Source organism: Geotrypetes seraphini, chromosome 3, assembly GCF_902459505.1.
Source record: "Geotrypetes seraphini chromosome 3, aGeoSer1.1, whole genome shotgun sequence".
NCBI lineage: Eukaryota > Metazoa > Chordata > Amphibia > Gymnophiona > Dermophiidae > Geotrypetes > Geotrypetes seraphini.
Genome location: NC_047086.1, coordinates 142,256,271 through 142,280,482, shown reverse-complemented (window position 1 = coordinate 142,280,482; position 24,212 = coordinate 142,256,271). Strand labels below are relative to the sequence as shown.

Below are 24,212 nucleotides of genomic sequence, written 5' to 3'. Positions count from 1 at the left end.
AAGTTCAACTCCAGGAACAGTTACAGCAACAACTCGAGCACCTGTTGCCCACTATCCTGGCACCGCTCCTTCCGGTACCAGACCGGCCCGAGCCCCGTACCGAACCCCCGGTATCCACCCCTTCGGTACCTATCAACACCTCCATGCCGATTCTTTCGGCTGAGCAGCTTCATACCCATCCAGTGGTTCACTCCCATACCACATCGGATCCTCCTCGGCACCAAGCAGTGCGTCATTCTTCCCGGGACCGGGATCGACGCCGGTCTTCCTCTCCTGGTACCGTTTCGGTGCGCTCTGGGAAATCTTTATCCAAAACCCGCCATACCGCACCTTCCACCCCGGTGTCTCGACATGCACCAGAGGTCCGAGACCCTGACTTATGGGAGGAATCCCCTCTCGGTACCGAGGAGGATCCCTCCTCATCTGATGAGGACCCGTCGGCACCCGATGCCACCTCCAAACCGGAGCAGTCCTCCTTTTCAAAATTCCTCAGGGAGATGTCTGCAGCCTTGTCCCTTCCTCTGGAATCGGACTCTAAAAAATCTCAAGCCTTCCTGGAGGCTTTAGATTTTGAACAACCTCCTAAGGAGTTCCTCAAGCTCCCCGTACATGACATCCTACGGGAGACTTTTTACAAAAATTGGGAGAACCCCCTTACGGTACCGGGGGCCCCCCGTAAACTGGACAATCTCTATCGAGTAATACCTATTCCAGGATTCGACAAGTCTCAATTGCCCCATGAGTCCCTTCTTGTCGAATCCACCTTAAAAAAGACTCAGGGCTCCAGTGTCTATGCCTCTACCCCTCCTGGCAGAGAGGGTAAGACCATGGACAAGTTTGGCAAGAGGCTCTACCAGAATGCCATGCTGGCCAACAGGGCAAATAATTATTCATTCCATTTTTCATTTTACATGAAACATTTGGTTCAGCAGCTGTCCGCCCTTCAGAAATACCTCCCGGAGCGCAAGGTTCCACTGTTCCAACAGCACATCTCTGGCCTTCTTCAATTGCGCAAGTTTATGGTCCGCTCGATATACGACTCATTCGAGCTCACCTCCCGTGCCTCTGCCATGGCCGTAGCCATGCGCCGCCTGGCCTGGCTGAGAGTCTCCGACCTGGACATCAACCACCAGGATCGTCTAGCCAACGCCCCCTGTCTCGGGGATGAACTTTTTGGAGAGTCACTGGATTCCACCACCCAGAAACTCTCCGATCATGAAACCAGGTGGGACACCCTGATAAAACCAAAGAAGAAGGCTCCGCCTGCCCGTCCTTATCGACCTCAGTCGTCTTATCAGCGCAGGTTCTCAGCCAGGCCACTCAATCCGCCTCCTCAACAACCTCGGCGGCCCCGTCAACAACAGCACCATACCCAGGCTCGTTCTCAGGCCACTCAACCCTCCAAGCCTCTCCAGCCTGCTAAGCAATCCCAGCCCTTTTGACTCTTCTCTCCAGGGCATAGCCAGTCATCCACCCTCGCTACCTCTTCCACAACCAATCGGAGGTCGTCTCACCATATTCTCCAGCCGTTGGGAGGTCATCACATCGGACCAGTGGGTCCTCAACATCATCCGCCACGGCTACTCTCTCAACTTCCAGACTCTTCCATCAGACAACCCTCCCGTAGAGTCTGCTTCACACTCATCTCAAACCCCCCTCCTCCTGAGGGAGGTTCAATCCCTCCTCCTTCTCAATGCCATCGAAGAAGTACCTCCAGATCAAAGGGGTCAGGGATTCTACTCCCGCTACTTCCTGGTACCCAAAAAGACGGGAGACCTCCGTCCCATTCTCGATCTCAGGGACCTCAACAAGTGTCTGGTCAAGGAGAAGTTCAGAATGCTCTCCCTTGCCACGCTCTACCCTCTTCTTTCTCAACACGACTGGCTATGTTCCCTACACTCACATCTCCATCAATCAGAATTCTCGCCGCTACCTGCGGTTCCAGGTGCTGCACCACCACTATCAGTACAAGGTGCTACCGTTCGGCCTCGCTTCCTCACCCAGGGTCTTCACCAAATGCCTCATAGTGGTAGCGGCCTTCCTCAGGTCTCACAACCTCCAGGTGTTCCCCTACTTGGACGATTGGTTGGTGAAAGCACCTTCGTCTCAACTTGTGCTACAGGCTACTCATCACACCATCTCTCTCCTCCACCTCCTGGGGTTCGAGATCAACTACCCCAAGTCGCATCTGCTTCCCACCCAGCGACTTCAATTCATTGGAGCCGTTCTGGACACCACACTAATGAGGGCTTTTCTCCCCTCCGATCGTCAGCAGACCCTGCTCCACCTCTGTCGTCAGGTGCTCATGCATCCCTCCATTCCTGCCCGACAGATGATGGTCCTCCTAGGTCACATGGCCTCGACGGTGCATGTCCTTCCTCTGGCACGTCTCCACCTTCGCACACCTCAGTGGACTCTCGCCAACCAATGGTCACAGACTACGGATCTTCTTTCTCATCCCATCTCTGTGACATCATCTCTTCAGCAATCTCTCCAATGGTGGTTGAACTCCTCAAATCTTTCCAGGGGTCTACTTTTTCATCTACCCCCTCACTCTATGATCATCACCACGGATGCGTCCCCCTATGCGTGGGGAGCTCACCTAGGAGATCTACGCACCCAGGGACTTTGGACCCCGCAGGAGCGTCGTCATCACATCAATTTCCTGGAACTCAGAGCCATGTTCTACGCCCTCAAGGCTTTCCAACATCTCCTCTGCCCTCAAGTCCTCCTCCTGTGCACAGACAATCAAGTCGCCATGTACTACATAAACAAGCAAGGCGGCACCGGATCTCGCCCCCTTTGTTTGGAGGCTCTACGCATCTGGACCTGGGCCACGGACCGCAATCTCTTTCTCAGGGCGGTCTATATCCAGGGCGAACAGAACTCCCTGGCCGACAATCTCAGCCGCATTCTTCAACCTCACGAGTGGACGTTGGACCCTCCGACTCTGCTCTCCATCTTTGCTCGATGGGGCACTCCGCAGGTGGACCTCTTTGCAGCACCTCACAATCATCAACTGCCCCTCTTCTGTTCCAGAATCTTCTCTCCTCACCGTCTGGCCCCGGATGCATTCCTGCTCGATTGGAGGGATCGGTTCCTGTATGCATTCCCTCCACTTCCTCTGATGTTGCGGACCTTGTCCAAACTCCGCGAGGACAACGCCACCATGATTCTCATCGCTCCTCGGTGGCCTCGCCAACACTGGTTCTCCCTCCTGCTCCAACTCAGCTCCAGGGAGCCCATTCCTCTTCCTGTGTTTCCTACTCTACTTACACAGCGGCATCAGTCTCTACTGCATCCCAATCTGTCTTCGCTCCACCTGACAGCTTGGTTTCTCTCGGGCTGACCTCCCCAGAGAATCTATCTCAACCGGTCCGCCTCATATTGGACGCCTCCAGGAAACCGGCCACCCTCCAATGTTACCATCAGAAGTGGACCAGATTCTCCTCGTGGTGTCTCCGGCATCATCAGGAACCCACCTCCTTAGCGGTGGAAACTGTATTGGAATATTTGCTCTCGCTGTCCAATGCTGGCCTCAAAACTACCTCCATCAGAGTCCACCTCAGTGCCATCACTGCGTTTCATGAGCCTATTCTCGGAAAACCCCTCACGGCTCATCCTCTGGTTTCCAGATTTATGAGAGGGCTCTTCAATATCAAACCGCCTCTCAAGCCTCCTCCGGTCGTCTGGGACCTGAATGTGGTTCTCTCAGCACTCATGAAACCTCCATTTGAGCCTCTTGCCACAACTTCGCTCAGGCTCCTTACCTGGAAGGTGCTTTTCCTAATTGCCATCACCTCTGCCAGGAGGGTTAGCGAACTGCATGCACTGGTTGCCGACCCACCGTTCACTGTTTTTCACCATGACAAGGTTGTTCTGCGCACCCACCCTAAATTCCTTCCCAAGGTGGTCTCGGCTTTTCACCTTAACCAGTCCATTGTGCTGCCCATCTTCTTCCCTAAGCCTCACTCGCACCCTGGAGAACAGGCGTTGCACACGCTGGACTGTAAGCGTGCCCTTGCTTACTACCTTGATCGTACCAGAGCTCACCGTACATCCCCTCAGCTATTTTTGTCTTTCGATCCCAACCGTTTGGGTCGTCCTATCTCCAAACGGACACTTTCAAATTGGCTTGCTGCCTGTATTGCATTCTGCTATGCTCGGGCCGGTCTCTCACTGGAAGGTGCTGTCACGGCCCACAGAGTCTGAGCTATGGCTGCTTCTGTAGCTTTCCTCCGTTCCACGCCCATCGAGGAAATCTGCAAGGCTGCCACTTGGTCCTCAGTTCACACGTTCACTACTCACTACTGTCTGGATGCCTTTTCCAGACGGGATGGTCACTTCGGCCAATCGGTGTTACAGAATTTATTTTCATGATGGCCAACCATCCCCCCTCCCTCTTTGTTAGCTTGGAGGTCACCCATGTATTAAGAATATGCTGCCTGCTTGTCCTGGGATAAAGCACAGTTACTTACCGTAACAGGTGTTATCCAGGGACAGCAGGCAGATATTCTTATGTCCCACCCACCTCCCCGGGTTGGCTTCTTAGCTGGCTTATCCTAACTGGGGACCACGCACTCCGTCGGGCGGGAAGGCACTCGCGCACGCGCGGTGCGGCCAACTAGAAACTTCTAGTTAAAAAGGTCCGTACCGAGGGCTCCGTCGGTGACGTCACCCATGTGTTAAGAATATCTGCCTGCTGTCCCTGGATAACACCTGTTACGGTAAGTAACTGTGCTTTACGGTAAGTAACTGTGCTGTGTGCGAGCTATACCCCACCTTGTATATAGTGCCCCATCATGTAGGCACATCTCCATCATATAGGCTTTTTGGATAGGAATGTTAGTGCTAAATGTTCTTTGGAGAGCACTGCTTATTTCCATGTGTTTTGGACATGCCCTATTGTGCACCATTTGTTTTTTTTTTTTTTGGAAAAGGGCATGCACATTTCTGGTCGAGTGTTGGGCCAGGTTATACCCTGCACTCCCACTTTACTTTTATTAGGCCTACCAGGGGCTTCACACTTTAGAGGGAATGGAACTTTATCTTGGAGTTGAAAACTTAGCTTATTGGTCATAAGACCATATTGCAAGTTTGGACAACTTTGTAGCCCCCCTCCTATTGGATTTGAAGGGCACATATTGCTAGATTGATTGATTGGGAGTTGCAGATGCAAGGGCTACTTATAAATGGAAGAAGCTTTTTTTGTCTATTTGGGACCCATACTTGCAGTCTCTTTCTCCTAGAGCCCATAGCCACATCTTGATTACATGGGGGGATGTGTCCCCTTAGGGGTGATAGGGACTCTTTGCTACTTGGATCTCTCGTTTTTTGTTTTTTTTTTTTCTCAGGCGTGTTCCCTCTTTTCTTTTCATTCTTTGTTTGGGATTCCCCAAGTATGCTGACCCCCTTTGGTGTCCAAAGGTATGTCTTTTTGTTGACCTTTCGGGACTTAAGGTTTGTTGCAGATGGATGGGTGGGGGGTGTTGTTGACTTGGACTGCTTTTGGATTATTGACACTGGTTTGCAGCTTTGCCTCTTCTGCATTTTTACTCTTGGCATGTCTGTGTCTTTGTATTGTGAGTTATGGGGGGGGGGATGATAAAGGGTGTTCGTTGTTTTATAATGAAATTTCACTGTTCCTATATTATGTTGTTCATTGATGCTTTCTTTCTAATAAAAAAAAAGTTTAATTCTAAACTTGATGTAAGCCTGTCTATTACAGGGCATCTTTTTTTCTATTTTTAGATTCTCTCAGTCTCCTGCTCTGGAGTTGGACAAATTTCTGGAAGATGTGAGGTAAACACCAGAATCAAGTTTTTTGTATTTCAAAAAAATATTGAAAACTGTCAGTGAGAGGTAGTTCAGTGTAGGATTTTTACCCTAGAAATGCTTTGCTGTTTTTAGCCTACTTTTGCATGGACTCTGGTGCTTTCTTTAACCTGATATTTCTTATCTTTGTACATATTGGTCCAGAACTTGTGGGTTTTTCTCTTTTACCAATGGATGGAAATAAAAAAATAGTTCTTTGTGATTTGCCCGTTAAGGGTATTTTGCAGTCCTAGATCCTTCAGTATTTTTTCTAGTGAAGGATGGTAGTGTTTTGTGCAGTTTCATGGCTTTTAAGCCCTTTTAGATTGAGGTATATCAGAATTAGTTTGTTTTGTTTTTATTAACCAGCTGAGAAAATTTTTGCTAACCTTGAAGGAAATCTGCACTAAGGAAACACTTCAAGGTCTCCAAATCCCTCTCCTATTCTTCCCTTACCCCTGGAGGAATGTTGGATTGAGCTGCCTTCAGACTATTCATCTGAATCTGACCCCTGGTCCAGTATTCTGGAAAATTCTGTTATGTCCCCTCAAGAGTTAGTATGATAGGTGTTTTATCTCAACCCACAAACTGGTCTTTCAGAAAACCACACACTTTTTCCCTCTGCTCTTCCCACATGGCTGAGCAATATAGAGCTTCCTACAGATTTTATTTCTTCAAGCTATTCATCCGGCAGAGATTTGTAGAGCGGCCACTTGGTCATCTCTTCATACCTTTACATGGTTTTACAGAGTGGATATTTTGGCCCAGTCTGACACCACTGTTGGGAGCCTCATTATTGTGGGCAGGCTATTCTATCCCACTCTAGACTTTTCCATTGCTTTGGTACATCACCTGGGGGTTGTGCCCCCACGGTGTATCAGAGGTCCTGGGTTTAGTATCCTTAGAGAGGTTCCGTCGTAAGTGAAATTAATGACAATGATAGCCAACAGTGGTTGCATAAAATATATTGTGTAGAAATAGGCTTAATATAACAGATGCACACTGCTTAGAAGAAACTCTCTCTCTCTCCTTATCCCCCCCTCCACACACACACCTCCTCATAAGTGCAGAGTATACAGTTAGATATAAAGGCTGCTTCTGTGTGTGTAAATAGTAACATAGAACATAGAAATATGATGGCAGTTAAAGGCCAAATGGCCCAGCTAGTCTGCCCATCTGCAGTAACCATTATCTTTCACTCTCTGAGAGATCCCACGTGCCTATCTCACGCCTTCTTGAATTCAGATAGTCTATCTTCCAGTGTTCCCGCTAAGCTGCGCTGGCGTGCGCTTGCGCACAAAATATTACCTCGCAGCGCACAAGTTTCTCGTCACAGCGCACACAGTGTAGAGCACAGTTCTTCAACCGGCGGACCGGTGCCGGTCCGCAAACAAAATCTTGCCGGTCCGCGAAGGATTCGGTCCCCGCCGCAACGAAAGGCCGGCGTCAGCTGACTTGCAACTTCCTGTTGCAGTCGCTGTGCCGGGACTCCTGCCTTCGCCGGGACTCCTGCCTTCCACCGCGTTTGCCTCCTGCCTTGTCTCCGCACCTCCAGACCAGCAGCGGCAGCTGTGTATGCTTTTAACTTCGGCACAGAGCTGCCCCTAATCAATAGTTTAGCGCGGTTTCATAAGGCAGCCTCGGGGCCTTTGCTAGGCCGGCCCACATCGCATCATCGAAGCGGGCCGGCTATCAAAGGCCCCGAGGCTGCCTCATGAAACCGCGCTAAACTATTGATTAGGGGCAGCTCTGTGCCGAAGTTAAAAGCATACAGAGCTGCCGCTGCTGGTCTGAACTCTTGGGCCGCTGAAGGAGGGCAAAAAGCAGCTGTCCTGGAGGTTTCCCTTCCTCTCGCCTTTACAGGTTCCTTTTTTCCACCTTTTTTTTTTTCCTTCAAACGGCAACAGGCCCCAGCATCGACATCAATCAAGTAAGTTCCACTGTCAATCAAGCGGTTCTGCTCGGCCAAAGCTTCCCCTGTGACATGAGCCACCCTCAGGGGAAAGAAAGTGACCCACAAAGGTGAGGGGAAGGGGGGCAGATGATGGAAGTTGGGGGAGGAAAGAGAGAGAAGGGGCAGATGATGGAATGGAGGAGATGAGAGAGAGAGAGAAGGGGACAGATGATGGAAGTGAGAAGAAGGGAGAGAGAGCAGAAGGCAGATGGATGTCAGTTGAGAGGGGAGAGCAGATGCTGAATGGAAGTGGGGAAAGAACACATACTGGATGGAAGGAGGAGATAAATAAAGGGGGAAGAAAATAGTAAGATAATGGAGGGGTGAGGGAAAGGGGTGACAAGCTGTGTGTAGACACAGTGAAAAGAGGGAAACGGGACTAAATAGTAAGAAAGAATTTAATTTAGATGGAGGCAGAAAATAGAGAAGGAAGACCAGAGAAGAAAAGGGAAGAGAGAGTAGAGAATGATCAGATCTGAGTGGAGGAAATGAGAAGAGAGATATGCTAAAAACCACAGGGGGGAGGGAAGGATAGAGATGCCAGACCATGAGGGGAACAGAAGGAAGATGATGGATGCTAGACCAAATTGGGGGGGGGGGGGGGGGGCAGGAGGAGAGATGGCAGTGCTTCTTTAGCTTCCAGCTGGCTTAGGGCTCTCTCTGACCAGGGGGCAGTTGCCCTAGTTCCACTCCCCTAACACCATTCCTGTCATGTGTGACTGTGATATTCTGTTACTTGATATTTGTGTAGCATTCTGTAATAATTTGGCTTATTCAGTTTTCTTGATAGTAGAGGGGATATAAGGGGAGGGGAGACAGGGGTTTTGTTGATTTTGCCCTGTATTATTTGTATTTATAAAATGACAATTGTATAGAATATTGTTTCTTTTTATACTTTAATAAAATATGTTCAATATAAAATTATAACTATTTGAGGCTTGTGCGGATGGGATCAGATGGTTTTTGGGACCGAGCTTGCGGGGACGGGGCGGCGATGGTTTTTAAAAAAAAAATTTCAGTCTTAGTAGTTTGCCGGTCCACGAAATAATTATTTTATTTCCGCCGGTCCATAGGTGTAAAAAGGTTGAAGAACACTGCCTTAGAGAGTTTCCCTTTGTAAATTTTCCTGTTACACTATACGGACTAGAGTATGTCCCCATGAACCTACAAATCTTAAATTCAGTTCCATAACTGGCCTGGAACTTAAGCTGGCCTGATGCCTTGACAACATATTTATTTGGCTCATAACTTGCTGGCGCCCGATATTTTTAGCTCACAGTGAAAAAAGTTTGCTCACAACACCCGCCCGCTTAGAGGGAACACTGATCTCCACCACTTCTTTCGGAAGACTGTTCCACGCATCTACCACCTTTCTGTAAAAAAGTATTTCCTTTGATTACTCCAGAGCCTATCACCTCTTAACTTCATCCTATGCCCTCTCATTGCAGAGTTTCCTTTCAATTGAAAGAGACTTGACTCATGCGCATTTATGCCATGTAGGTATTTAAACGTCTCTATCATATCTTCCCTCTCCCGCCTTTCCTCTAAAGCAGTGTATCGCAAACTGTGCAATGCGGCACACCAGTGTGTCTCCTGAGATTTCAGGTGTGCTGTGGTACAATGGGGAAAAGGAGAAGTGCTAGCACCGGCTGACTGTCTACAGAATGTGTCTCTTCTCTCTGCTGGCCCTTCTCTCGGCGCAAGGCCCGTTTGAAGGGCCTTTGCGTATGCGCTGATGGCAGCACGCTGACATAACGCATGCACATGACATCACGCCGATGCCAGCACACTTCTGGGTGCCTCGAGCTGGAGACACTAGGTTTAGTGTGACCCAGCTCAAAAAAATTTGCAAGACACTGCTCTAAAGTATACTGTACATATTGATATCTTAAATCTGTCCCTATTCGCCTTATGATGACCACACACCATTTTAGTAGCCTTCCTCTGGACCAACTCCATCCTTTTTACATAGTTTTGAAGATGTAGTCTCCAGACAACACTTTGGAAAAAGTGACTACTGCACCAATGATTTTCTGGTGAGAATACGAAAAGGGGAACCGTAAGACAATCTAAGAACGTAAATCCTTTAAAATCAAAAGAAGGTATTTTGACACTTACCAGACAGGACTTAACAGAGATCTGGGCTTTCTTTCCCACTATAAAGACATTTGTAAACTATTCATCCACCTTTCTTTCTCCTACCCACCCACCCCTTCCTCTTCCCATCCCTGAAATGCTTTCATGTTTTCCTAGATTCCTAGAAGAAAAAGGGATTGGGGGGTATAGATAGGTATAGACCATTGCTCAGGCAATGGGCCTGATGGGCCGCCGCGGGTGCGGACCGCTGAGCAGGATGGACCTATGGTCTGCCTCAGCGGAGGCAACTTCTTATGTTCTTATGTTATATGTACTGATATTTGTCAACATTTGCTTATTTCTGATCTGAAGAAGGGTTACCTTTTAACGCTCATCATAAAATGCATTTAGTTAATCCAATAAAAAAGTATCACCTTATTTCCTTTATTTTTGTTTTATTTCTGTATACTAACATATCCTCAACAATGACACCTAGATTTTTTTCCTGGGTTACCCAGCATATCACTTATCAGAGTGACAGTTCAGCAACAGATGTAAAGCTAACAAACTAGTTTATTAAGAGAGGAGATAGTCAATTGGAGAAAAATTTTTACTTGTAGAGGAGAGGGTTTATACAATTTACCGGAAATTTTATATTCTGTATCACCTGGTAGACTGGTAGTCCTTACTAATGGGTTATATACCTCACTGCTACCAGCAGGTGGAGACTGAGAACAAACTTGTATATCGGGATAGCTTCCCCTCTTTCAATCCAGTCTTCTTCAGTCTCCATTAGCAGTTGGAAAGACTAATTTGGCTCCCCTCTTAGTACTGTTGGAATTTTGTTTTGGACTCCTGGGTTCCCCTTTTGTGCTGGATAGAGCTTGGACGGATCCTGTATGGGGATCTGCCCGACCTCGGAGGTGTTAAACTCAGCAGGCCTCATGCCCTCCCCCCACCTTTCTCCACCTCCCCACATTTTTGTAGAGGTGCCTCAGCCTGGTTGGTCAGGCTTCCAGCTTTGAGAGCTGTGGAGTCTGTTCTGAATAAGTGGAAAAAAAAAATCCTGAGGTGTGCCAGTCCCTTTAAAACTGCTGTTTGTATTTTTTCTCATCTAACCGGCACTTTTATTACAGCTAGGGCGTTTTTCAGCACCATGAGCACTTTTAAAGGGAAAAAATGCTTATCCCAGGACAAGCAGGCAACCTATTCTCTCATATGGGTGACGTCATCAATGGAGCCTGGATGCGGAAGCTCGCAAGCAGACTTGCTTGTAGAAACTGGAAGTTTCGAATCGACCGCACCACGCATGCGCGAGTGCCTTCCCGCCCAGCATAGGACGCGTCTCCTCAGTTCTCAGTTTTCCGCGGAGCCGAGAAGTCCGTCTTTGACTCTCTGCATTTAACTTTTCAACTTCGTGCCTTCTCTACACCGCGGTTTGTGTTTTTTTCTTCACGAATCGCTGTTCGTACTTTCTTTCTTTTATTTCTAGTTTTTTTTTTTTAAAAACATTTATTTTTTCGGTTCGGCTGCCGGGACAGGCCGCTCGGCCGCAACCCAGGGGCTTCGACCTTGCAGCAGCTGTTTTTCCTTCTATGTCCCAGCCAGCGACAGACTTCAAGAAGTGTAGCTAGTGTCAATGTGCGATTTCTCTCACGGACCCTCACACTAGGTGCCTCAAGTGCCTTGGGCCACAAAATCATCCGAAGTCATGCGAACGCTGTGCTATTCTTTAACCTCGAGCCCTTAAATGTCGTTTACTTTCAGTGGAGAAACTCTTCCAGATGGATTCATCCACTTCTTCGACTCCGAAGCCGACCTCGGTCTCGCCTTCAACCGAGGGCCCTCCTGCCTCTACTCCTTCGACTTTGAGCCTCATCAAACCTTCTTTGTTTACAGCGGCTCTTTCCTCGACAACGTCTGCTATATCTTCCCCTGTTTCCTCAGGTCAGATAGCTCAGCAGACAGTTCCACCATTAGTGCTTAAGGTGCCTATGACTTCCAAGTCGAAGCACATTTCCACTGCCTTGGTGGAACCTCCAACCAAGGCAGTTGTTTTGGTTTCAGACGCGGATCCATCTTTGCCGGCTTCTTTCCAGACCATGTTAGAGCAGCAATTTGTTCAGTTCCTCACCAAAATGGGACCAAAGCTAGCTACTCTAATCCAGCCTGGGCATCCTGCAGACTCCCGCGAGGTCGAGCCTCTTCCTATGCCTTAGTCTGAGTCTACCCATTCTAAGCAGGGAGCAGAGTCTCTGCGAGTGTCTGGTCTGGCATCTAAGCACTTGAAGCAAGGAGCAGATTCTTTGCCAGTGCCTCGACAGGAATCCTCACACTCCATTCAAGGAGTAGAGTCTTTGGAAGTGCATTGAGGTTCCTCCATCAAGCCTCTGGAGCTTCAATCTACAGCCTCCATTCTTTGGTGGCTTCGGCTGCTTCTGTCTCCGAGGCGAAGTCTCCTTGATCTTCGAGATCTGCTTCCAAGCACCATTCTCATCGACGATCGAGGCCTTCATTGAGACATCCTTCCAGGCATAGTTCTTCCTCTAAGGAGCGCCTTTCCTCAACTAAGCCTCGATCTACACCTACTTCTACTAGACCATCGATTCCTTGTTCAAGGTCTCCACTTCCACACCTTGAGGACTCAGCGGCTTCCATAGCCTCGTCCAAGTCTCCCTATTCTTTTGATACCTTTTTTCCAGCCGAAGCTTCATCTTCGACCCAGGCTGCCTTGACGACCTCAAGTCCTTCTCGAGGCAAGGCATTGCCGGATTAGCAATCTTTCTCCTTTTTTCTTTGTAAGATGGCTGTGGATTTGGACCTTCAATTGTTTGCTGGTTCCAAATACTTTTAAGGAATATCTCGAGGTCATGCATCTTCCTCTTCACAAGCTTTTGTCTCAGACTTTTACCCGATGCCTGGAGACTCCTTGTGCAATTCCAGCTGTTCCAGGCAAATTGGACTCCAGATATAAAACTCTTCATTGTAAAGGATTTGAGAATTCTCAGGTATCTCACCAATCCCTGCTTGTGGAGTCTTCCTTGAAAAGATCCCATCTTTCCAAGGTTTATGCTACAGTTCCTCCTGGAAGAGAAGGGAAAACTATGGACAAGTTTGGACATCGCATATATCAAAATGCTATGATGTCCTCTAAAGTCCTCAATTATAATTTCCATTGCTCTTTTGCCTAAATTTCTTACTTATTTAGACACTGAGAAGCACTTTGAATTTCATGAAGTCATCGCTTCTCTATCACAACTCGGATTACATCTCCTTGAGTCGTCCTATGATGCCTTTCAGTTGTCTGCCTGGGCGACTGCTTGTTCTGTAGCTATGCATCACCTTGCCTGGCTTCGTACCATTGACATGGATCCTAATCTTCAGAACCGCTTGGCTAATATTCCTTGTGCAGGCAATGACCTCTTTGATGAATCTATCGAGGCAGCCACCAAGAAATTGTCTTTACATGAAAAATCCTTTGTTTCTATTGTCAGACCTAAGCCAAAGTCAACTTCTGCCAAGCCTACACGCCCTCCTCCTATTTACCAGAGGCGTTTTGCTCTGAGGACAGCTCCTTACACTCGCCTTCCTCCTAAGAAGCAGCAGCCACAGAAGCGACAAAACTCTCAACCTTCTGCTGCACCTAAGGCTACCCAGCTTTTTTGATTGTTTAAAACCAGAGCATAACCTGCACCGTTCTATCTCTGACTTCTCTTCCCCCTATAGGAGGTCATCTCCATCATTTTTACCACCGATGGATGACTATTACATCTGACCTCTGGGTGCTGTCCATCATCAGGGAAGGATACTCTTCATTTCACTCAGGTTCCTCCAGAACTTCCACCAAGAGAGTATCCTTCCAGTCCATCCCAGACCGCCCTTCTTCTTCAGGAAGCTCAAGCTCTGCTTCGTCTCCATGCCATCGAACCAGTTCCTTTGGAACAGCAGAACAGGGGTCTTACTCCCGATAACTTCCTTGTTCCGAAGAAGACGGGCGATCTGCGGCCCATTCCGGATCTCAGAGCTCTCAACAAATTTTTAGTCAAAGAAAAATTTTGAATGTTGTCCCTGGCATCCCTTTATCCCCTTCTAGATCAGGCTGGTTATGCTCTCTAGATCTCAAGGAGACCTACACTCGTATTCCCATTCATCCAGCCTCCCATCAATACCTCTAATTTTGGGTGGGGAATCTGCATTATCAGTACAGAGTGCTGCCCTTTGGCCTCGTTTCCTCCTCCAGAGTGTTCACCAAGTGCCTGGTAGTGGTAGCAGCAGCTCTAAGGAACCATGATCTTCAGGTATTTCCCTACCTAGACGACTGGCTCATCAAAGATACGTGGTTCCTACAAAGTTTGGGATTCGAAATCAGCTTTCCCAAATCCCAACTTCAACCCTCTCAGAATCTACAATTCATTGGAGCTGTTCTGGACACTATCCAACTCAGAGCATTCCTTCCACAACAACGTCTGGAAGCTCTACTTCAACTCTGTCATACAGTGTCTTCCCGCTCTTCCATCTTAACGAGACACATGATGGAACTCCTAGGTCACATGGCCTCCACAGTACACGTGACTCGTTTTGCCAGACTTCACCTCAGAATTCCTCAGTGGACCCTGGCTTCTCAATGGACGCAGGTTTGCGACCCCCCCCCCCCCCCTTTCTCGACACATCACAGTCACTCCTTCATTAAAGCAGTCTCTCTGTTGGTGATTGCTCCTCGATGGCCGAGACAACCTTGGTACTCCCTTCTACTTCAACTCAGTAGCAGGGAGCCATACCTTCTACCAGTTTTTCCTTCTCTGCTTACACAGAGTCAGGGATCTCTGCTTCATCCCAACCTGCAGTCTCTACACCTGACAGCTTGGTACCTCTCAACATAACTCCTCTTCAGTTTTCTCAATCTGTAAGAGACATTTTAGAGGCTTCTAGGAAGCCTACCACTAGACAATGCTATCTCCAAAAATGGACTAGATTTTCTATGTGGTGTTTTTCTCACGATAAGGAGCCTCAATATTCCTCCTTATCTTCTGTTTTGGATTATCTTTTGCACTTATCCACTTCTGGCCTCAAGTCTACATCGATCCGAGTCCATCTCAGTGCAATTGCTGCTTTCTATCAGCCTATTGAAGGGAAACCCCTCTCTGCTCATCCGGTGGTTTCCAGATTCATGAATGGACTTTTCAATGTCAAACCTCCTCTCAAACCACCTCCGGTGGTTTCGGACCTCAATATTGTTCTTGCTCAATTGATGAAGTCTCCATTTGAAGCAATAGATATGGCTTATCTGAAGTATCTCACTTGGAAAGTAGTATTTCTCATTGCCCTCACCTCTGCTCAAAGAGTCAATGAACTGCAAGCTTTAATTGCTGATCCACCTTTCACTGTCTTCCATCATGACAAGGTGGTCCTACATACTCATCCTAAATTTCCTCCCTAAGATGGTATCGGAATTTCATCTCAACCAATCCATTGTTCTTCCAGTGTTTTTTTCCAAAGCCTCATTCTCATCCTGGAGAATCATCTCTTCATACTCTGTACTGTAAACGTGCTTTTATTTGGAACGCACCAAATCACAGAGAACTGCTCCTCAGCTTTTTGTCTCCGATCTGAACAAGTTGGGACATCCCATCTTTAAGCGTACCATCTCCAACTGGATGGCTGCTTGTATCTCATTCTGCTATGCCTAGGCTGGATTACCCCTACACAGTAGAGTCACTGCCCATAAAGTCAAAGCAATGGCAGCTTTAGTAGCTTTCCTCAGATCTACACCTATTGAGGAAATTTGCAAGGCTGCTACTTGGTCTTGGGTTCATACTTTCACTTCTCACTATTGTCTGGATGTTTTCTCCAGATGGGATGGACAGTTTGGCCAGACAGTATTACAGAATTTATTCTAAATTGCCAACACTCCCACCATCCCATTCTGGTTAACTTGGAGGTCACCCATATGTGAGAATAGGCTGCCTGCTTGTCCTGGGATAAAGCACAGTTACTTACTGTAACAGGTGTTATCCAGGGACAGCAAGCAGCTATTCTCACAACCCACCCACCTCCCCTGGTTGGCTTCTCTGCTAGCTATCTGAACTGAGGAGACGCGCCCTACGCTGGGTGGGAAGGCACTTGCGCATGCGCGGTGCGGTCGACTCAAAACTTCTAGTTTCTACAAGCAAGTCTGCTTGCGAGCTTCCGCATCCGGGCTTCGTCGATATCACCCATATGTGAGAATAGCTGCCTGCTGTCCCTGGATAACACCTGTTACGGTAAGTAACTGTACTTTATTGTGCTCCAGATCCGAGGTACTCGCAGCCAGCTTGTGGAAGCTTTGTGCAGACCGGAGCGGTGGAGGAGTTTCGTCGGCAGTGATTGCCAGCGGCCAGGGCACCCCGCCGTATGTACTCGCGAGTCGGCTTCAGATCGCAGGGAAGCCCGGGCTTCCCCCGATGCCCATGCGGAAGGGTTCTCCACTCAACGTTCAGGGTGAAAAGGATTCCTTTACTGCCTGAGTGGCTGGAGAATTCCCTTTTTGTGTCGGTTGGTTCCTCGGCCTCAGCATCAGGAAAGTTCCAGGCTTTTCAGATGCGACAGGCTGCAGGCACTCCGATTTTTGGCGGTTTCAGGTCCAATTTCTGCAGGAACCTCCTCCTTAATTTCTGTTACCTCAGGTGACCTTCCCCCTGTTCTGGAAATACAGGGGCAAGGTATGGCAGGGTCCCCTGCTGGGGCAGGGAGTCCCTTGGGGCTGCCGGGGGGTTTTCCCCCTGAATTTATTGGCACTATGTAAAGCTTATGTGCTGGCGGCTGGAGGTTCCGTGTCTACTTTGGGGGTCTCCCTCAACGTCTTCCCCGGTGTGACCTCCTTACAGTGATGGTTTTGCCCCCCTCTACTCCTCTCATCCAAGTGCCCAAGGGTCTCTTGGGATGAGGATTTTTTGCCCAGAGGAGCACGATGGTATTGATGAGGACCTGTACACTTGGGGAGATTTCCAGGATCCTCTTGGGGGGTCAGATTCCACCAGCTAGCGTTTTGAGCACCCCCATGCTGGTGAAAATGTGTTTGTGGTGCGCATTTTTCAGCGGGAAGAGCTTCATGAGCTAATTCTTCAGATCTTGGTTTTGCACTTTGAGAACACCGTGTCAGAGCCCCCATGTACGGTGGACCCCTTGCTTAAGGGGATCCGCTCTGCTTCCCGCTCTTTTCCTATGCATCAGGATATTTGAGACATTATGCTTGCACAGTGGCAGGTGCCGGAAGCTCCATTGTTTTGCATGCTCCATGGCCCTTATGTATCCCATTCCTGAAGGAGATAGGGACACTCTGAAGTACCATGTGGTAGACGTGGTGGTCTCGGCCATCTCTAAGCGGCATACCATGCCTATTGAGGGTGGTGTGGACTTGAAGGACCCTGAGGAGCATAAGTTGGAGTCCCTTCTTAAACAGTTTTGATGTGACCGCTCTAGAGGTCCAGACAGCGATGTATAGCCGGCTGGTGGCTCGGGCGTGATTTTGCTGAGCCGAGCATGTGCTTGAAAGTAAATCTGAGGATTGGAAATTGCTAAAGCGCGAAGTGGCAAAGATTGAATTGGGTGTTATCTTTCAGATGCCATGTATGACTTCTTGTGAGCTTCTGCCAAGTCTTTGGCTTTTGCAGTGACAGCTCGCCATACCTTGGTGTTTGGTCAGCGGATTCAGTGTCCAAAGCTAAGTTGACTACGTTTCCCTTTAAAGGATCTTTCTTGTTTGGTGAGGACCTGGACAAGTTGGTTCAGACTCTCACTGATTCTAAAGTGCCTCATTTACCTGAGGATAGGCCTAGGTTGCTGGCTCTAGGTAGTGCTGCTCGTGAGTGTGATTTCTGCCGCTTCTACCCTGGTCGAGGGGCTGCTTCTTTTCAGTCTCCTGGCTCTCTAGAGGCAGGTTCTTCCAGCACTTGCTGTCCTTTTGTGGGGCCCGCCGGGGTGCAGGTAGCGCCCCCCACTGGGTCCCCTGCTGCCCATCCTGCCCAATGACTCCTTCCCGGTGCCCATCTTGGTTCCGGTGGGTGCCTAGCTGTGGGATTTTTATCCAAAATGGGCAGACATGTCCAATCAGTGGGTTCTGGAGGTAAATTCGGGACGACTATGCTCTGGAGTTTGCCCATTCCTTGCCAGGCCGTTTTCTTGCTTCTCCTTTGCAGGTGGAGTGGAAGCAGCAGGCCTTTCGCCAGACCCTTCAAAGATTGTTGGATCTCCACATGGTGGTTTCAGTTCCCCCGCAGGAGTGGGGCACAGGTTAGTACTCTATTTACTTTGTGGTGCCAAAGAAAGAAGGGACCTTTCGGCCCATCCTAGATTTGAAGGAGGTCAACACGGCTCTTCATGTGCCTTCCTTCTGCATGGAAACTCTGGTCTGTGATTCTGGCGGTTCAGCCGGGGGAGTTTCTAACCTCTCTCGATTTGATGGAGACCTACTTGCACATTCTTATTTGGGCCTCCCATTATCGCTTCCTGCACTTTGCAAATTTGTGGCAACACTATCAGTTCTGTGCACTTCCCTTTGGTCTGGCCACGGCTCCGGATGTTCTTCAAGGTGATAGTGGTTGTCGCAGTGGTGTTGCAAAAAGAGGGCATTCTAGTTCATCCCTACCTGGACGACTGGTTGATTTGAGCGAAGTCATTCTAGGAGAGCAACCGGGTCACGGCTCTGGTGGTGGTGCAGTCGCTGGGATGGGTAGGCAACCTTTCCAAAAGCCGGTAGTCTCCATATCAGCGTCTGGAATATCTAGGAGTGCTATTCAACACCTCCTTGGGGAAGGTCTTCCTTCCTGAGGCCCGGGTAAGCAAATTGCAATCTGATTTGCCTGCTTATGGCAACCCGATGTCCTTAGGTGCTGTATTTCCTCCAAGTCTTGGGGTCGATGGCAGCTTCCTTTAATGTGGTGAGGTGGTTGTGGGCCCACATGCGTCCTCTTCAGTATGTTGTTCTTCGGAGGTGGTCGCCTCAGAGGCACAGTCTGGATCATCCTGTTCCGCTTCCGGGCTTGACTCAGGGCAGTCTTCATTGGTGGCTGCAGACCTCCCACCTTGTACAAGGGGCAAGTCTGGATCAGCCGCAGTGGATGGTGCTGCTCACAGATGCCAGTCTTCTCGATTGGGGAGCTCAGTGTCTAGGTCACTCAGCTCAGGGCATGGAGGAGGCTTCTTGGTCGATCAATGTCTTGGAGACCAGAGCCATCTGTCTGGTGCTGTTAGCCTTCCAGTCCTTTCAGTCTTTCCAGTCTCTCCAAAGTAGGTAAAATGAGAGGGCACTCTTTAAAGTTGAAAGGGATTAGATTCCGTACAAACGTAAGGAAGTTCTTCTTCACCCAGAGAGTGGTGGAAAACTGGAACACTCTCCAGGAAGCTGTCATAAGGGAAAACACCCTCCAGGGATTCAAGACAAAGTTAGACAAGTTCCTACTGAACAAGGATGTACGGTTAGGGCGCTGGTCTTTGAACAAAAGGGCCGCTGCGTGAGTGGACTGCTGGGCATGATGGACTACTGGTCTGTCCCAGCAGTGGCATTTCTTATGTTCTGATGGGCAAATCATTCTGGGTTCTTTCGTTGGTAGCCTATGTCAATCATCAGGGGGCACTAGGAGCACTTTAGTGCAGGAGGCGGCTCTGCTCTGGGCGGAGTCTCATCTTCAGGAAACATCAGCCTCCCACATAGCCGGAGTGGACAATCAGCGAATGGGTACTGTCTATCATCTGGGAGGGGTACTCCTTCCACTTCAGTTGCGTACCCCCGGACTTGCCTCCAAGAGTGTTTCCTTCTGCTCAGTCTCAGCTTCCCCTCCTGCAGGAAGCTCAGGCTCTTCTTCGCCTTCGGGCGGTCGAGGAGGTTCCTCCGGAGCAGTGGATCTCCGGATTTTATTCCCTATACTTTCTGGTACCCAAGAAGACGGGGGATCTGGGTCCGATCCTGGACCTCCATGTTCTGAACAAGTTTCTGGTCTGGGAACAATTCAGAATGCTCACCCTTCCCACATTGTATCCCCTCTTGGACGAGGGGGACAGGCTGTGCTCACTGGACCTCAAGGAGATGTACACGCAAATTCCGATACACCCGACCTCTCGCCTGTATTTGAAATTCCGGGTGGGGGATCTCCATCTCCAGTATCGTGTTCTTCCCTTCGGCCTGGCGGCCTCTCCGAAGGTTTTCACGAAATGTCTGGTTGTGGTAGCTGCGGCCCTGTGCCTCCGTGGCTTGCAGATGTTTCCCTACTTCGACGACTGGTTAATCAAAGCGTCCTCTTGCACCGAAGTCCTGCGAGCGACGAGACAGACAATCTTGTTCCTTCAGAGTCTTGGCTTCGAGGTGAACTTTCCCAAGTCTCACCTCTGCCCATCCCAATCTCTCGAGTTCATCGGAGCGGTCCTGGACACGGTTCATCTCCGCTCCTTCTTGCTTCGGCCTCGTCAGGAGGCCCTTATCCGTTTGTGCCGAATGGTGACCCTTCTGCACTCGGCGCTGGCTCGGCTCATGATGGTCCTCCTAGGTCACATGGCCTCCACGGTTCACTTGACTCCTTTTGCCAGACTTTACCTCCGTGTTCCTCAATGGACTCTGGCGTCCCAATGGAACCAGGATCGGGATTCTCTCTCCCGATGCACTGTCGTGACTTCTTTGTTGAGGAGGTCTCTCCGTTGGTGGATGCTCCTCCTCTGCAAAAGGTCCTCACGACGGACTCATCAATTTATTCTTGGGCTCATCTGGACGGTCTGCGCACCCAGGGTCTTTGGTCCCGTGCAGACCGCCTTTGTCACATCAATCTTCTGGAGCTTCGAGCGATTTTCCTCGCTCTAAAAGCCTTTTGTCATCTTCTTTGCGACCGAGTGGTGCTAGTTCACACGGACAACCAGGTCGCCATGTATTATGTCAACAAACAGGGGGGCACGGAGTCCTTGGGGCACGGGGTCCAGGTCCCTGTGCCAGGAGGCAATGCGGCTCTGGGACTGGACTATCCGCCACAACATATTCATTCGTGCTGTCTACATTCAGGGCCAGCGCAACTGTCTGGCAGACAAGTTGAGTCGTCTTCCGCAGCCCCACGAGTGGTCCCTCCACTCCATGACCCTGCGTCAGGTGTTTGCTCGTTGGGGGACTCCGAACGTCGATCTGTTCACGTCTCCCCTCAATCACAAGTTGCCCTGCTTCTGCTCCAGGGTTTACACTCCTCTCAGGATCGAGGCGAATGCCTTCCTTTTGGATTGGACGAATGAGTTCCTGTATGCGTTTCCTCCATTCCCTCTGATTCTGAAGACTCTCGTCAAGCTCAAATCTTCGCATGCCACCATGATTCTGATAGCTCCTTGGTAGCCCTGACAACCTTGGTTGACCCTTCTGTTGCAACTCAGTTCCAGGGAGCCTCTTCCTCTGCCTATTTTTCCTTCTCTTCTTACGCAGAGTCAGGGTTCTCTGCTTCATCCCAATCTCCAGTCTCTGTACTTAACAGCTTGGTTCCTCAAGACTTAATGCCCTCGTTCCAGTTCTCCCAGCCTGTGCTGGATGTCCTGGAGGCGGATCTTGGAAGGAGTCCACTCGACAATGTTACCTTCAGAAGTGGACCCGCTTTTCTTCCTGGTGTGCTACTCGGCAGCTGGAGCCGCTGTCCGCCTCTTTGTCAGTTGTCCTAGATTATCTGTTGCACTTGTCTGGCGCTGGGCTCAAGTCCTCTTCGGTTCGAGTCCACCTTAGTGCCATTGCTGCTTTTCATCAGCCGATTGACGGGAAGCCTATCTCTGTTCATCCGCCCCTCAAACCTCCTCTGGTGGTTTGGGACCTTAACGTGGTCCTTGCACAATTCATGAAACCCCCGTTCGAGCCGCTAGCGTGGGCTCACTTAAAGTTTCTTACTTGGAAAGCTGTGTTTCTTATTGCTCTCACTTTTGCCTGTCGGGTCAGTGAGCTTCAAGCCTTGGTTGCGGACCCACCTTTCACTGTCTTCCATCACGATAAGGTGGTTATCTGTACCCATCCTAAGTTCTTGCCTAAGATTGTTTCTGATTTTCACATCAACCAATGTATTGTTCTTCCTGTGTTTTTTCGAAGCCCCATTCTCACCCTGGGGAAGTGGCTCTACATTCTCTTAATTGTAAGCGGGCGCTGGCCTTCTGCTTGAAGCGCACCTCTCCTCATCGTTCTGCTCTCCAGCTGTTCCTCTCTTTCGATCCTAATCGCTTAGGTCGCTCTGTCTCTAAACGGACCATTTCTAACTGGTTGGCCGCTTGTATTTCTTTCTGTTATGCTCAGGCTGGTCTCTCCCTGCCGGGTTAAGTCACAGGCCACAGGGTCAGGGCGATGGCGGCGTCTGTTGCGTTCCTCCGCTCCACTCCTTTTGAGGAAATCTATAAGGCTGCCACTTGGTCCTCTGTTCATACGTTCACCTCTCACTACTGTCTGGATACTTTCTCCAGGCGTTACGGCCACTTTGGCCAGTCAGTTTTGCAACATCTATTCTCCTAAATTGCCAACTCTCCCTCCATCCCTTTCTGGTTAGCTTGGAGGTCACCCACATGTAGAGAATATGCTGCCTGCTTGTCCTGGGATAAAGCACAATTACTTACTGTAATAGGAGTTATCCAGGGACAGCAGGCAGATATTCTCGCAACCCACCCACCTCCCCATGGTTGACTTCTTTGCTTGCTATCTGAACTGAGGACACGCTGAGGAGATGCATGCCCTAGGCAGGGCGGGAGGGGCACGCGTGCATGCGCGGGTCAATCGCAAGCCTGAAGGTCTTCAAGCAAGTCTGCTTGCAAAAACGTCCGCTAGAGAGCTCTGTTGGTGACGTCACCCACATGTAGAGAATATCTGCCTGCTGTCCCTGGATAACACCTGTTATAGTAAATAACTGTGCTTTTCTTTCCCCCCAACCCAATTCAGATGTAAATTATCTATTTATTTTAATCCTTTCAATATACGTTAATCAACACTTAATATCATCCCAAGATTTGAACAAAATAATATCCCTCTCTCCTTTTTCGCATTATTAAACAAATTATCTGTGGTTCTTAGAACTATATAACAAATCCCCTATATCTAAAATATATTAACCATTTATAATCATACAGAAACTGTGTTTCAGAATTCCAAAATATACCTTCTCCCCATCCCCCCTCAAACTCCCACCCTCCCCTATCTCTGGATATGCAAAAATATGTCAAGAAAATGATTCTACAAAAGACATCAGTGAAATTTTGACAGAAGCGGGGAAACATGATCGAATTTGCTTTTTGCAAAGATGAACCTAGCCGCAGTGTTCTGGATCTGCTGAAGTCTTTGAAGATTTTTCTTGGTTAGACATAGATGGAATTACAATAGTCCAGTCTGGAAAGAATGATTGATTGTACAAGGACAGCAAACTGTTGTTGATGGAAGCAGGATCTTGCTTTCCTCAACATGTGAAGACTAAAAAACATTTTTTTACTAGAGAGTTGAGATGATCATTAAAGGAAAGTGTGGAGTCCATAATGATGCCCAAAACTTTGCTTGAGAATTCAATCTGCAGTGTGGGACCATAAGATAGTGGAAAGAGCGTGGGTAACTGATCTAATTTTGGGCCAAGCCAGAGTAGTTTTGTTTTGGACACATTCAGCTTCATTTGTACAGAGAGGGCCCAGGATTGGAGTTTCATTATGCAAGCTGTTATATTTTTGGTGAGGTTCGAATCTATCTCAAGAAGAACAAAAATGTCTTCTGCATATGAAAATAGAGTTTCAAAGGAGATAGATGGAAGAATTTCAAAGAAGACATATAAATGTTGAAAAGAAGAGGGGACGGGGTGATCCCTGGGAACACCACATAGCGGTCTCCAATGAGATGACATGGTTCCATTCATTTTAACAGTGTAAGAGCGGAATTGTAAAAATTTCAAAAAAACAGTCTAAGTCTGTGGAATCAATGCCTAACTCAGAAAGTTGGTAAATTAGGATATCGTGGTGGACAACATCAATGGCCGCAGATAGATCGAATTGTAGTAGGATAGCAAACTTATTATGAGATTGAAGTTGTTGAATCTTTGAGATTAAAGATGCCAGCAGGAATTCAGTGCTGAAATTGGGTCTGAAGCCATATGGCAAGGTAATAGAATGGAGAATCTCTCTAAGTAAGATGAGAGCTGAGTCGATATCATAATAGCCTCGAGCATTTTGGTTAGGAGAGGAATATTTGCTATAGGACGATAGCTGGAAGGGGAGGATGGGTCTAGATCAGCTTTTTTCAGTAATGGGGTCAGGGCAATGTGTCCCATTTGTACGGAAAATAGGCCAGATAGTAAGGCTGAGTTGATAAGTCTGGGGAGAGATGAAATAGCCTGCGTGGGAATATTCTCGTAAAGGTAGGAAGGGA

The 24,212-nt window shown here is 48.7% G+C and overlaps 1 protein-coding gene across 2 annotated transcripts in view; it reads left to right on the top strand.

The window, feature by feature from the left end:
- The window catches only part of NRBP1 (nuclear receptor binding protein 1), a 214,483-nt gene that overhangs the window by 149,327 nt on the left and 40,944 nt on the right, over positions 1-24,212 (top strand). For both annotated transcript variants that reach the window (XM_033937868.1, XM_033937869.1), the window contains one exon: positions 5,752-5,802. In XM_033937868.1, coding sequence (XP_033793759.1) covers positions 5,752-5,802 — 51 coding nt within the window. The remainder of the gene's footprint in view (positions 1-5,751; positions 5,803-24,212) is intronic.